Source organism: Saccopteryx bilineata, chromosome 10, assembly GCF_036850765.1.
Source record: "Saccopteryx bilineata isolate mSacBil1 chromosome 10, mSacBil1_pri_phased_curated, whole genome shotgun sequence".
Lineage (NCBI taxonomy): Eukaryota > Metazoa > Chordata > Mammalia > Chiroptera > Emballonuridae > Saccopteryx > Saccopteryx bilineata.
Window position 1 is genome coordinate 82,044,768 of NC_089499.1, and position 13,698 is coordinate 82,058,465.

The window sequence follows — 13,698 nt, forward strand, 5'->3', positions numbered from 1 at the left end:
AGACGACGAAGGCCAAGTACAGTGAGGTGAAGGGACACAAACTTTCTCCCAGGGACTTAAGTCTGCAAACAGTTAGGAGTTTTCAAGAACCAAAACATCAAGCCAGGTCAGCCGCCTGGCAGCCCCTCCTACAACCCAGGACAGTGGGTTGATGGTAGACTTCCATCCTCATAGGCTTGCCAGCAAATCCCATAATGCCTAGATAATGGCAAGTCCTATCCAGGAAGCACCCTTTCTCGAGACTCTGGCCTGGAGGGTTTTTCTTTGTTCTTCTTGTCCTTACAGCTCCACTGCCTCATTGTGTGACCTTGGGTGAGTCACATAACTTCTGTGAACCTCAGCCTTCTCATTTATAAAGTTGTGAGCTGAGGAAACAATTCTTACCTCAGCACACAGCAGGCACTCGATACTGGAGGAGCCCCCTCACACCACCTGATCCCCTTCTGGTTCTCACAGCTGCACTCACTGAGCTCAGGTTTAAAGGCCATGGTATCGGAATTCTGCACCCAGGGAACTGAGTTGTGTCGCAGGGCCTGCGGAGGACATGGTTACTCAAAGCTGAGTGGCCTGCCATCACTGGTCACCAGAGTGACAGCCTCCTGCACCTACGAGGGTGAGAACACCGTACTCTACCTGCAGATGGCCAGGTAAGGATGAGGCCAACCCAGGCCTCCTCTCTCTGGCCCCTGGGGGTTGTGCTTGGGTTGAAGCATTCATCTGATGTCCACAGGGGGAGCAGACTTTGGGGAGTGCCATTTGGGGATTGTCCAACTTCCACAATATGTCTCCAACCCATCCACTCTTCCCCAGACTGCAGGGGAAGAGTGGATGTCTGCAGCTCCCAGCCAGCTCTGTCCCAGTCACCTGGATAACAGCATCCATCTCCTCACTGCTGCTCCCGCTCACTTCAGCCCTTTCTCCACAGTGAGAGTCATTTCAAAGCCGAGAGAAGATCACTTTTCTCTTTCTTAAACTCCAGTGGCTTCCCACTGATTGTAGAAAAGTGCCACATTCCACACATGACTCCCAGGTCCTTCGATCTGGCCCTGCCTCCCTCCATCCTGCTCTCCCAGCTCCTGCCTCTGCTCCCTTTCCTGGACACACACTTCTGCTTCCCCCTGGGGCCTTCACACTCCTTCCCTCCCTGAAAACCCTCTGCCCCAGTTTACTATCCCACAGCTGGCTCCTTCTGGTCCACCAGGCCTCAGTGAAAATGACACCTGCTTCAGACGTCCTCCCTGACCACTGCATCTTGAGCAGCACCACTCCGACCCTTCCAGTCAACACTGTCCTGAGTCCTTGGAGCAGTTATCACAATCTGAAAAGTGTCTCATTTTGTGACCAAGAGCCTTTCCCCAGGCCTAGCGCAGAGCCTGCACAGAGGGGCTCGGTCGGAGAGGCAGGCAGGGGTGGCTGAGCCGGCCTCCTCCTGACAGGAGCTGCTTCCCAGCCCTCTGTGCGGGAGGTCTCAGCTCTCTTGGCTGACAAGGCCTGCTCGGTTCATCTATTCTCAGGTGGCTAAACAGGGCAAGTACTTCTCCATGCAGAAAGGAAGGTTTTACTGGAAAATATGCTATCAATATATAATATTTCTTAGGATTTTTAAAAATATGTAATATTTATTGGGGGTTTTTCAAATTACAAAAAGAGTACAATGTCATGTATTAGACACTCCGCCCCACACTGTGCTGGGCTCGTTCGGGTGAGTACTATCATCCCCACTTAGAGGCAGACACACTGAGGCAGGGCAGGTAAAGCAATTTTTACAGCATCACCTGGGTCTCAGTGGAGCTGCAGGGAATTCAGGTTGTCTGAGCCCAGAGCCTATAACCACTAGGTTATCACAGGGAAGGAGCCAAGAGTCACCTGTAATCTTCTCACGCATGTTAGCATTCATGCATCTTTCCTTCTTTATTCAGCTAAGAAAAAATTAATTCCCCAGTCATTGTACAATTCATCACAAATCCCCAAACCGCAAGATCCTAACCAGAAGAAAGGATTCTGTTTGCTCAGATATCAAAAAGGTTTACGTTCCAGATCTGAGTGCCTGCCCAGCTCCAGCCCAGTCTGGTTCATTGGGAAACTATAGCCCAGTACACATCTTGCTGGGGCCCCCGCAGCAGGCGGGCTGGGCGAAGGGGAGGCGCTCTGAAGTGGAAAGTAGCCCTCAGGGGGACTGAGCAAGACCCTGGTGGCCTAGCTTCTCCCACAGGGGACATAAGAGTGCACCTCTCTGAGAGAAGGGTGCTGGCTCCCCCACAGTGCTCTCCCTCTCATCTGCCTCCACCCTCACCCGCTAGGTTTTTGGTGAAGAACTACCAGCAGGCTCAGGCATCCCCGGGCTCTACATCGAAGAGATCTCTCCCTCAGTCTGTTGCATACCTGACCGCACCCGACTTGGCCACGTGCCCAGCCCAGAAGAAAGCTGACTTCCTTCACCCAGAGATCTACACCAGGGCCTGGGCACATGTGGCAGTCAGGTGAGCCGTAGCTAAGAAATTAGCCATCCCACCTGGGGGCAGGCTCCTTCTCACATGAGGGCCTTTGGGATTGGATGGGTATTTGTGGATACTCTTCCAAAAACCCATCCCTCCCCCAACCTCAGTCCTCTCAGCTCCTGCCACCATGGGCAGAGAGCAGGGGAAGTCACACCCCTCAGCCATGGACCACCATCCCTTCCCCATCCTGGTCAAGCTGGTAGAAGGCCATCACCTCTCTGGCCAGTACAAGGAATTTTTTAAATCTTTAGGTTCTTACTGATTTGCAATACAAAAAATATACCCATATGTAAATACCATAAGTATATCAGTATGTAAATACCAATAAAGCAATATTTATATATTCAAAATACCCCACAATCTAAAATTTTTAAAAAGATGACTATATCAAGAGATAGAATTAGGTTATTTGCAGGGTCTGTATATTAGGCTCCAGGGAATAATGATAAGACCAAGGACTCATCCATTCTGTCACTCAACAAATACTGTCAGGCACCTACTGTGTGTCAGAAATGTCAACATACCAGGGGCTGGGAATAAAGAGAGATCCTGGCCAAGCACAGACACCATCATGAAAATGAAAAGATTAACTATTAATACTTAAAAGGAAATTTTCTGAACCCTCCCGAACTAAAACACCAACAACCTGGAAAAAATATTTTCAGTAGACAATAACAGGTATTACATACCAACCTGTGGTCCCAGGGGTGGTTAATAGTTATCTCAAGGTCACAAGCAACTTGGGACATTATTTATTCCACAAATATTTATTAAGTGCCTACATATGCCAGGCTCTGTTCCAGGCACTGAAGACCTATGAATCACCAGTCTGATAAAAAGCCCAGGCCACACAGAGCTGACATTTTAGTTGGGGGAATTGGGGAGGGCAAAATAAAGGTGCTCAGGTTAATTAATTTAATTAAAGGTAATTAAATGTCTTTGTTTTGCTTTTTGCTTGGAACTCATGTGACATCTGCTTACTTATTCCCTGAAGAAGTAAAATAAATATTGTTTAATAAACAGTTTGCTTTGCCTACAAATTCCAAGGGTCATGAGTAGATGGGCAGGGACTAGAAAATAAAAGAATAAAGGTTAAGTAAATAGGAAATGACCAACTTAGTGGTTTGGAGGACAAGGGTTAGTTTTTTTTATTCTAAGATCCCTTAGGTAGAACTTGGGGCAGGTGAAGTGACTGACAGGCCTCATTAGCCTTAAGAGAAAAACCATTCTCCTTGCTCAGCCACAGAAAGTCAGTCGGCAGAATGACCTGAAGACACTGGATGGAGTTTGTTTGGAGGAGGGGGGGTGCTGGCCTGGAGCCCAGAGTCTTTATTTTATTTTAATTTTATTAAGGAAATTGTATTTTTTTAATTTATCGATTTTAATTTTATTTTTATTTATTCATTTTTAGAGAGGAGAGAGAGGGAAAGAGAGGAGAGAGAAGGGGGGTAGGAGCTGGAAGCATCAACTCCCATATGTGCCTTGACCAGGCAAGCCCAGGGTTTCGAACCGGCGACCTAAGCATTTCCAGGTCGACGCTTTATCCACTGTGCCACCACAGGTCAGGCTGGAGCCCAGAGGCTTTAAACAACTCCATTTCTTACTAGCTGTGTGACCCTGGTCCAGTTAGTAACCTTTCCTGGGCCTCAGTTTTCCCTACTGTAAACTAGGAATGAGTGTCCTTAAAAGAGTTAAAGAGAGTATGTATATCAAGCATTTAGCTTTGTAACACATAAATGGTTAATGGGAATTATCTCTACTTTGGAGGGACCAAACCGCATCAGTCTCTTTCGTACGTAGTCAAGAAGCTGAACTGTTTTTCTTTGGCCTTCAGGCTCATAAAGGACTCAGTGCATCACTTACAGGCTCTGCTGCAGTCTGGGGCTGACAAGCACGAGGCGTGGAACCAGACCACTGTCATCCACCTCCAGGCTGCCAAGGTGAGCTGCCCATGAGCTGAAGCTGAAAGGGACGCATTAGCCTGCTGGGGAAAATCTGAGCTCTGTCCTTATTCCCTAGCCCTGCTCAGTGGCTGCCCTCATTTCACTTCCAACACGTTAGTCCGAGGTATTTTAATTAAAGGATTTAACTCTAAAGCAATCTTACTGGCAACTCTTAGGGAAAAACATAATGAGGCAGTGTTAATGGATTTGCTTCAGGTTATTCAAATATTTCCTCCCAGATAGAAAATCAGGTCAAGTCTCCTCATTAGTCCCACAGGCAATCTTTAGGTGGCTGGTTCATTTTCCACTATGTTTTGTGTTTGTGCATAATTCACAGCCAGCCAGCCAATATCTGAGAACCCACTGAACACGAGGCCTCAGGCTGGGTCCTGAGGGCTCAGCAGTACCCAGCCTCAATGGCAGTCCAGGAAGCCCCGTGATAGAGAAATGCAGGCCGACTAGGATTCAGGATAGGCTTGTCCACCCACCCTGCGGCGTCTGAAAGGCTTCCCAGAGATGTATATAGTTCAAGACTTCAAGGATAAGCTGAAACCAGCCAGGCAGAGGGTAGAGCCTGCAGTCTTGGAGAGGAAGGTTTCTGGGCAAAGAGAACAGCAGGTGCAAAGGGATGTGGCAAGAAAAGGTGTGGTGCTCAGGAGGAATGCAAATTATACCCCAGGGGTGTTAAAGGCAGACTGAACAAAGGAGAGTTAGGAAGAGGGGAAGAGGAAAGATCAGCAAGGCCTAGGGCCTTCTGCACCATTGTGAGAAGTTAGGGGTTTGTTTTGGTTGCAATGGGAGGCCTTTGCAGAGTTGTTTGGAAGGGAGGAGTGAACTGATCAGTTTCTTTCTAGAAGGATCACTCAGGCTTCAGGAGGAGGAATGGACTGAAGGCTAGAGGCCAGGTGGAAGCAGGTTTCAGCAGTCTGGTGAGGGCTGAGGGTGGTACTGACCATGCACTTGGCAGAGGGCATAGAGAGAAGTGGGTAGAGGCAGAGATATAAAGGGGATAAAAAAAGGGGGGGGATAAAAGAAAATAAAAGTGACTCCTGAGCTCCAGCTTAGGCAGCTAGAAAACCAACAGGATCATTTCAGTCATCAGGCATCAGACCCAAAAAAGGGCAGCCATAAAACAGGAGAGCCCGCCTGACGAGGCAGTGGCACAGCAGGTAGAGCGTTGAACTGGGACATGGAGGACCCAGGTTTGAAACCCCAAGGTCATCGGCTTGAGAGCGGGCTCACCAGCTTGAGCAAGGGGTCGCTAGCTCGAGTGTGGGATCATAGACATGACCCCATGGTCACTGGCTTGTGCCCAAGGTTGCTGGCTTGATTGAGCAAGGGGTCACTCGCTCTGCTGTAGCCCCCCATCCCTTTCCACTCCCATCAAGACACATATGAGAAAGCAATCACTGAATATCTAAGGAACTGCAACGATGAATTGATGCTTCTCATCTCTCTCCCTTCCTGTCTGTCCCTCTCTCTCTGTCAAAAAAAAAAAAAAAGAAGAAGAAGAAGAGCCCTAAAGGAGTTCACAGTGGCCATCATGAGGCCCATGAGGCCTGGCTAGTAGGGCAGCCTGGACATGAGTGCCACCTGGTGACCTGCCACCCCCACCACATTGACAGGTGCAGGTATTAACTCTGCCACCCCTGGTTCTGCTCAGTCCACCAAAGGAGCACTTCCTGCTGTGCTGAATGTCCTATCAACACAAAGGAAGGTGCACAAAGACTATCAAAAAAGGAACCACACCAGTCATTATTCATCTGTTTTCCACACCTATGTCCTATTTTCAAATGGACCAGACATTTTGCCAGGGTTACCTCATTTAATACACACAACCCTGGGAGGTAGGGTAGCATAATGTTTCAAGGATGAGGACTTAGAACTCAGGGCAGTTAGTCCCAGAGGTAGGAAATGGCTAAATTAAGATGGGCTTTCCTTTCCTTTCCTTTCCTTTCCTCCTTGGGATATAAGCCATGCTCTCAGGGAATCACTGTGCATTAGTGAGGGCAGTGAGCCCTGAGCTCTGGGGGGGTGCCGAGGATGAGAAGCTCAGCCAGCCCAGGGGAGAAGAGTGGGTCCCAGGAAGGAGTGATACCCAGCCTCCAAAGTAATAATGGACAGGGAAGTCTACACTTTCTGGACCTTGTGCTTTGGGAAGCCATCTACTCTACAGAAAGCTCAAGCACCCAACCAGGTCCCATCTGGAAACCACAAACATGCAGGTCGCGAAGGGACAGCAACACAAAAGAGGCAGGGAGCTGTGGCAGATGGATGGACAAGAAAGAGCAAGCAAGCCCTGGCCTAGGTCAGGAGCTATGTGACCTCAGGCAGACCCCTCTCTGGGCTTTCCCTTTGCTGTCTGTATAACAAGGGGGCATGGAAGAGCCCTATAGGCCCTGATGGACTGTGACCCCATAACCTCAGCCCCTGCCTAGGAGAGATGGTGGTCCCTAGGGACCCTGGAGCAAATGCTGGCACTCATTACAATCCATGGCTTTGGCAACACAGGGCAGCAGTGACTAGTTCAGACCACACGGGGATGTAAAGTACAGCACAGACTGGACGCAGTCCATGCTGTTGCAATAATTATGTGTGGTGTCCGACAGGGACTAGACTTACTGGGTTGATCACTTCGTAAGGTAGGTAAATGTCTGATCAATATGTTGTACACCTGAAATAAATGTAATATTGTATGTCAGCTGTAAGTGGAAAATAAATTAATTTCTAAATAAAAGAGTACAAACTCTTAACTGAGAGGTGACTGCCCTAGTTTGACTCTCGTTGCTACCACTTACCAGCCATGTGACCTTGGGCAAGGAACATATCTTTCCATGCCTCAGTCTCCTTATTTGCATAATAGAGCAAATAACAGTACTTACGTTGTAAGATTATTATGAAGATTAAGTGAGTTAATGCATGTAAAGTTTAAAGAGGTACCTAGTGTATAAATACTCTACATCCACCCCACCCCCAAATTAGGCAGGAGGCAAGATTTAACTCAACACCCACCAAAGTGAACAAAGTTCATTGTGTTCAGAGCATGGCACTAAGGTTTAACTCAGCCTTTTAAGGCTACCTTCTCTCTGGTCTTCACCCTGCTTTCTGAGAAGAGGTTCGGGCCCTCTGCCAACCCTTCCTCACTCCGTTCCTCAACCCAGAACCTGAGAATGTAAGGAGATGGCACGCAGGTTGGAACAGGGAAGCAGGGCCTAGGTGAAAAACAGTGAGTTTCCAGTTTTGCCAAATGAAGTCCAGTTTGAACACCAAGAGCTGCTGGATGGGCAGGGGGCAGCAGCACCTGTGCACCTCTCATGTCCAGCGCTACAAACCCAGCATGACTGTGAGCACGGGTCCAGGTGGCACCTGGCACTGTCAGCACCATGTGAGGCCTCTCTGGACGGGCAGATGATTCTTTCCAAGTGAAAAACTTGATCAGATCTCTGGCCTGTTGAGGACTTTGGTGGCTGCCTAACCCTCACAGAATAAAATCCCAGCTTGTCCTTCACAGCCCTTCATTACCTGAGTGTCTCTCATCACATTACACCCCAGAGCTTCAGTCTTGTTAAATCACTTGCAGCCTCCTAAAGGACAGCCCTTTGCACATGAAGTCCCCCAGCCTGGAATGACTCATTGCTTGTCCCCTTGGGTAAACACCTTTGAACCCACAGGACACTGTAAGCCTGCTACTAAAAGTCACTCCCAGCAGCATGAGCATGACTGGGAAGCTTGTTACAATGTATAGATTCCTATCCTGGGATCTGCATTTGACAACATCCCCAGGTAATCCGTAAACATTTGAGACCTGTTTTACATGCTCTCCTTTCTGCTATCCCCCCATGGAACTCATCTGTCTTACCAAAGAAAAATATGTGTGTTTGTCTTGGGGAGAGTGAAGCAGGGGCACCAACCAATCAGAAAAGACTTCAGGCCTAAGGAAGCAGAGTCCTGAGAGCTTTCTGCTGGGTCAGGCATTAATGTTTTAGTGGGGAGGAGGGGGTCCCAGGGAAGGAGCCTGGCTGGCGGTGGGTGGGTGGGGGTCTCATCTGGTTGAGGTCAGTGGATCACTTACCAACTGGTTACTTTAACTAACAGAGCCAGGCTGTTGCATATAGGCTAAATAGCAGCACTGCTTGCATCAAGGAGTTTATTGTCTAGCTAGGATAAATTGCATGTACATCTTAAACCCCTGCTTTCTCACCCAAGGCGCACACACACACACATACTCCTAATGTCTTGAACATGACAGACAATAAATAGCTGTTTTCTTGAGAATAGTGGTGCTGTCCTCCACTATGCCCAGCCTAGCTGCCAATTCTCCTGTATTTCTACTTTCAAACCTACTTGAAATTGCCCCAAACAAAAATGAGAAAACTAAGGGCCAAGCTCCAGAGCCCACCAGCCCCCAACATACACATGTGCACCCACACACTATCAAAAGGGCTTGGTAAGACCCTTAGTGAGCTAGGAGAGAAGGCAGTTGCTTGTCAGCCTGCTGGGAAACACATGGTCACAGCAGGCTCGTTCCAGCAGTCTTGCCAAGTTCCAGGATGGCTTCTGGAGTCAGAAATCAGAAATGAGAGGCTAACGCATCTCCACGTCTTTGCAGGCACACTGCTACTATGTCACTGTGAAGAGTTTTGCAGAAGCTCTGGAGAAACTAGAGAATGAACCAGCCATTCAACAGGCACTCAAATGCCTCTGTGATCTCTTCGCTTTGCATGGCATCCTGTCTAACGCAGGCAACTTTCTCCATGATGGCTTCCTGTCTGGGGCCCAGGTGGATATGCTGAGGACAGCCTACCTGGACCTGCTTCTTCTCATCCGGTGAGTGGCTAGCTCTTACAACCTGGTAGTCTTCAGAAAAGAACCATAGAACCTTTGTTCACATCAAACAACAAAACTTTTAGCTCAAAAACCTTGCTAAATGGGATACAGTGAAAGCAGCAACAGCCCTGGAGAGGTTTACACTCCAGCATTATTACACTAACATAAAGCATTATGGATTAAGTTTCTTAAAATAGAAAAAAAAAGAAATAAAAATGCCTAAGAATAAATTATTTAGCTAGGTCACTTGAACTCTTCAACACTGTCAAGGAAATAGAAATAGATCTAAGAATATGAATAAAATGAAGCCTACTACATATGAATAATATGTATTAATAACAATAATGAGTCCACCCTGGCTGGGTAGCTCAGTTCATTAGATCATTAACCTGATACACCAAGGTTGCAGGTTCAATTCTTTGGTCAGGGCATATACAAGAATCAACCAATGAATGCATAAATAAGTGGGACAACAAATTGGTGTTTATCACTCACTCTCTCTCTCTCTCCCTTCCTCTTTCTCTCTAAAATCATAACCAGTGTCATTCCAATAAAATCAGTTTAATGGCCCTGGCCAGATGGCTCAGGGATAGAGCATCAGGCTGGCATGTGCATATCCTGAGTTCAATTCCCAGTCAGGGCACACAGAAGTGCCCATCTGCTTCTCCACCCCTACCCCTCTTGCTTCTCTTTCTTCCCCTCCTGTAGCTGTGGCTCAATTGGAGCAAGCTGGCCCCAGGCACTAAGGATGGCTCCATGGCCTCTGCCTCAGATGCTACGAAGAGCTCAGTTGCTGAGCAACGGAGCAATGTCCCAGATGGGCAGAGCATCACCTCCTAGTGGGCTTGCTGGGTGGATCCTGGTAAGGGTGCATGTGGGAGTTTGTCTCTGCCTCTCCTCCGCTGAATTAAAAAATCAATTTAAAACATTTTTTTAATAATAATAATAATGAGGCCTAATCGTAGCTAATATTTAAGGAGCACTTATATGTGCCAGGCACTACGCCAAAGCGTTTACATACATCTCCTTGCTGAACCCTTCCAGCCTTTTAAAGTGAATACTATTAATCTCCCCATATCACTGGAGAAGAAGTCCAGGCTTAGTAGAGTTAAGTACATTGCCCAAGGTCACAAAATTAGCCAGAGGAAGAGCCAGGTACAATCTGGGGCCTGTCTGACCGTAGAGCATGCACTCTTAAGCTGCATGTTAAGGTTAAGTTTGGGCTATTGTTTATTTCAAATATATCCTTGTCTTTGTTCAGTGTACTTAAGCAAACTCTTAGTAAGTTGACTAAACTTAGTTTAATCCTCCCTTAGTTTCAAGATAAAAAAAAAATTTTTAACCTAGTAATTCATATACTGATTTGTAAAATAATAATACAAATAGTTTTCAAATGCAACATTAATGCAGTGCAGTTTGGGGTCATGATATACTGATGCAGTGGTTTAAAAATGTATCAAAACCAAAGCCCCAACCTAACCAGGTACTTAGAGGAAACAGAAATGAAAACAGTGCAAATTAGTCACCATTGTCCATAACATGAAAAGTGGGCTAACTTGGGAATACAAACTTTTTTGAGAAAATATGACGCCTCTGACATGTTGCATACCATTTATGACTCCACATAAGCACCTCACAGATGGTTGGTGGTCAGTAAATGTCCAGTTAAATCACCAAAAATATACAATTACGCCCCAGGTATTAAACTTTTCCTAATATGACTGAGAATCCAGTGACAGAAACCATTAATAGCATGTGAGTATTGCACTACTGAAGCCCAACTTCCAAAAAGCTTGGCATCTGAAAGCACATGAAGACAATGTTCCAGCCTTGATTGGCAGTGATGAAGAATCACAAAAGGAAAGGTTAATGCCTTCTAAGCATGATATTCATCTGCAGCAACATTTCTGAGTGCTTGACTTGGCTCTAGACACTTACAATTCAAGAGAAGACAGACAGCAAACAGATAATTTATGCAGACATCTAACTTCTACTCACATTATGGTTCCTAAGTAACCTTCCTACTGTTGCAGGGTAATTAAGTATGTTACAGACTCCAGGCTTTTAACAGTTTTGTGTCACAATTCCCTGCCTTGATTATTCAGTAGCACCCTCAGATTCCTGAGATGACAAATAAAGGATGGCACTCTACTCTAAGTGACACTAAGAACCAGCTGTGTAATGGTAATTAACTGATCCAAATGGTTTGCAGTTGTTTAAGTGATTATAAAGTCTCTTTTGGGAGACTTCTGAATAAAGAGAGCAGATTGAACATATGCATTTACTTTGTTCCCTCCTGAAACCTCACAAAACATCAGCAAACGGGTTAAAGAGTTTTGTTTTGTTTTGTTTTTTAATTAAGTGAGAGGTGGAGAGGCAAAGAGACAGGCACCCACATTTGCCCTGACCAGGCAACCTCTACTGGGGCAATCCACTTGGCAACCTCTACTGGGGCAAAACTCTGCCCATCTAGGGCCATTGCTCTGCAACCGAGCTATTTTAGCTCCTGAGGTAAGGTCATGGAGCCATCCTCAGCATCCAGGGTCAACCTTGCTCAAATCATTCAAACCATGGCTGCTGGAAGGGAAGAAAGAGAGAGAGAGAAGGGGGGAAGGGTGGAGAAGCAGATGGTTGCCTGATTGGGAATCGAACCTGGGACTTCCTCAGGCTGTGCCAACGCTCTACAGCTGAGCCAACTGGCCAGGGCAAGGGTTAAAGTTTTAAAAAAGGCATAAACCAACAAAGAGAAAGAGAACAGAAGAAACATGAAAATTGGAAGTAGATGAACAAACAGTGACTTAGCAGACCTGAGGAAAGAGAATCATTGCCCAGAAGTGGGAAAAGCAACCAAGTTACACTGAAGAATCCAATAACTCACAGGACTGTGTACCTCTGGCAATGGGGGTAAAGGTGACTGATGAGAAGGGTTAAAAGTCTATTTCAAAAAAAGTTGAGGCCCTGGCCGGTTGGCTCAGTGGTAGAGCGTTGGCCTGGCGTGCAGGAATCCCGGGTTCGATTCCGGACCAGGGCACACAGGAGAAGCGCCCATCTGCTTCTCCACCCTTCCCCCTCTCCTTCCTCTCTGTCTCTCTCTTCCCCTCCCGCAGCCCAGGCTCCATTGGAGCAAAAGATGGCCTGGGCGCTGGGGATGGCTCCATGGCCTTCTGCCTCAGGCACTAGAGTGGCTCTGGTCACAGAGCGACGCCCTGGATGGGCAGAGCATCGCCCCCTGGTGGGTGTGTCAGCTGGATCCTGGTCGGGCGCATGCGAGAGTCTGTCTGACTGCCTCCCTGTTTCCAACTTCAGAAAACTGAAAAGAAAGAGAGAGAGAGAGAGAGAGAGAGAGAGAGAGAGAGAGAGATAGGGGTAGGGGACAAGAGTGAAAAGCAGGGAGACCGGTTAAGATGCTGCTGCAGTAATGCAGTGAGAGATGGTAGTGGGCTGGACCAGGGTGAGAGCAATGGAGGTGGTGGGAAGTAGTCAAAGTTGGGATACATTTTGAAGATAAAACAGGATTTGCTGAGAGATTGGATATGGAGTGTAACAGACAGAGAGGAGTTCAGGTTTTTGGCCAGTACAGAATTGCCATTTATATACTGTCGTGAACCAGCACGGCAAATAATTTTGCAGGTCTCGGGTGGGAACAGTGAAGGATTAGAAAATAAACACAGAAAGAAAAGGATGGGATCGGGAGGTCTTATGGTGGCTGACGGCCTACCAAAAGCACCTGCACTCCCAAAAGCTTTATTTTTATAGTGTAAAGCAAAGTCATTTGCAAATCAAAGAGATCTCAAATAGGAAGTTACATTTCCGAGGAAAACCAAGAATTCTCCCCAGAGTCCAAAAACCCCCCCACCATGTATAACATCTTCACAAAACAAAGGGTAAAAGGGAAACTGCCTCGTCTCTTCAAGGGAACAGGATGGATTGAGTGGAAACCAGCAGCCTCACAACTAGTATGGAGCTGGGAAGAAAGGCATAGCCTTTAGCAACTTAAACAATCAGAGATTTGCGGGGAAGAGCTTATCCTTTTGGCTTAAGTTTTAAACTGCAAGGATCTTTGTCAACTCGTAGTCTCCCACAATATACTATAAATGGGAAAGACTAAGAGGGCCAGATTTGGGCAGGCTGAACAAGACAAAGTCTAGAAGATCAGGAATTTGGTTTTGAACACAGGAAGTTTAAAGAAACTATTGGAAATCTAGTAAGATGGTAATAAGTAGGTAAGCGAGACTGGGAGATACATTTGGAGTCACTGGCCATGAGAAGGGTGGTATCACAAGAAGTGAGTATATGAAGAGAAGCCCAAGTACTACTGAGTCTCAGGTCCCTGCACAAAGACGCAGACAGGAGGCCCTTCAGTGGAGTTGTGGGAGTGAAAACCTGATTGGATCTAAGACAAGAGAACGGGCAAAAAGAAATGGACTAGC

The 13,698-nt window shown here is 46.9% G+C and overlaps 1 protein-coding gene across 1 annotated transcript in view; it reads left to right on the forward strand.

The window, feature by feature from the left end:
- ACOX2 (acyl-CoA oxidase 2) overlaps positions 1 to 13,698 on the forward strand; it is a 30,641-nt gene that overhangs the window by 11,752 nt on the left and 5,191 nt on the right. Inside the window, exons 10-13 of the mRNA XM_066244998.1 lie at positions 457 to 647; positions 2,301 to 2,480; positions 4,333 to 4,438; positions 9,051 to 9,268. Coding sequence (XP_066101095.1) covers positions 457 to 647; positions 2,301 to 2,480; positions 4,333 to 4,438; positions 9,051 to 9,268 — 695 coding nt within the window. The remainder of the gene's footprint in view (positions 1 to 456; positions 648 to 2,300; positions 2,481 to 4,332; positions 4,439 to 9,050; positions 9,269 to 13,698) is intronic.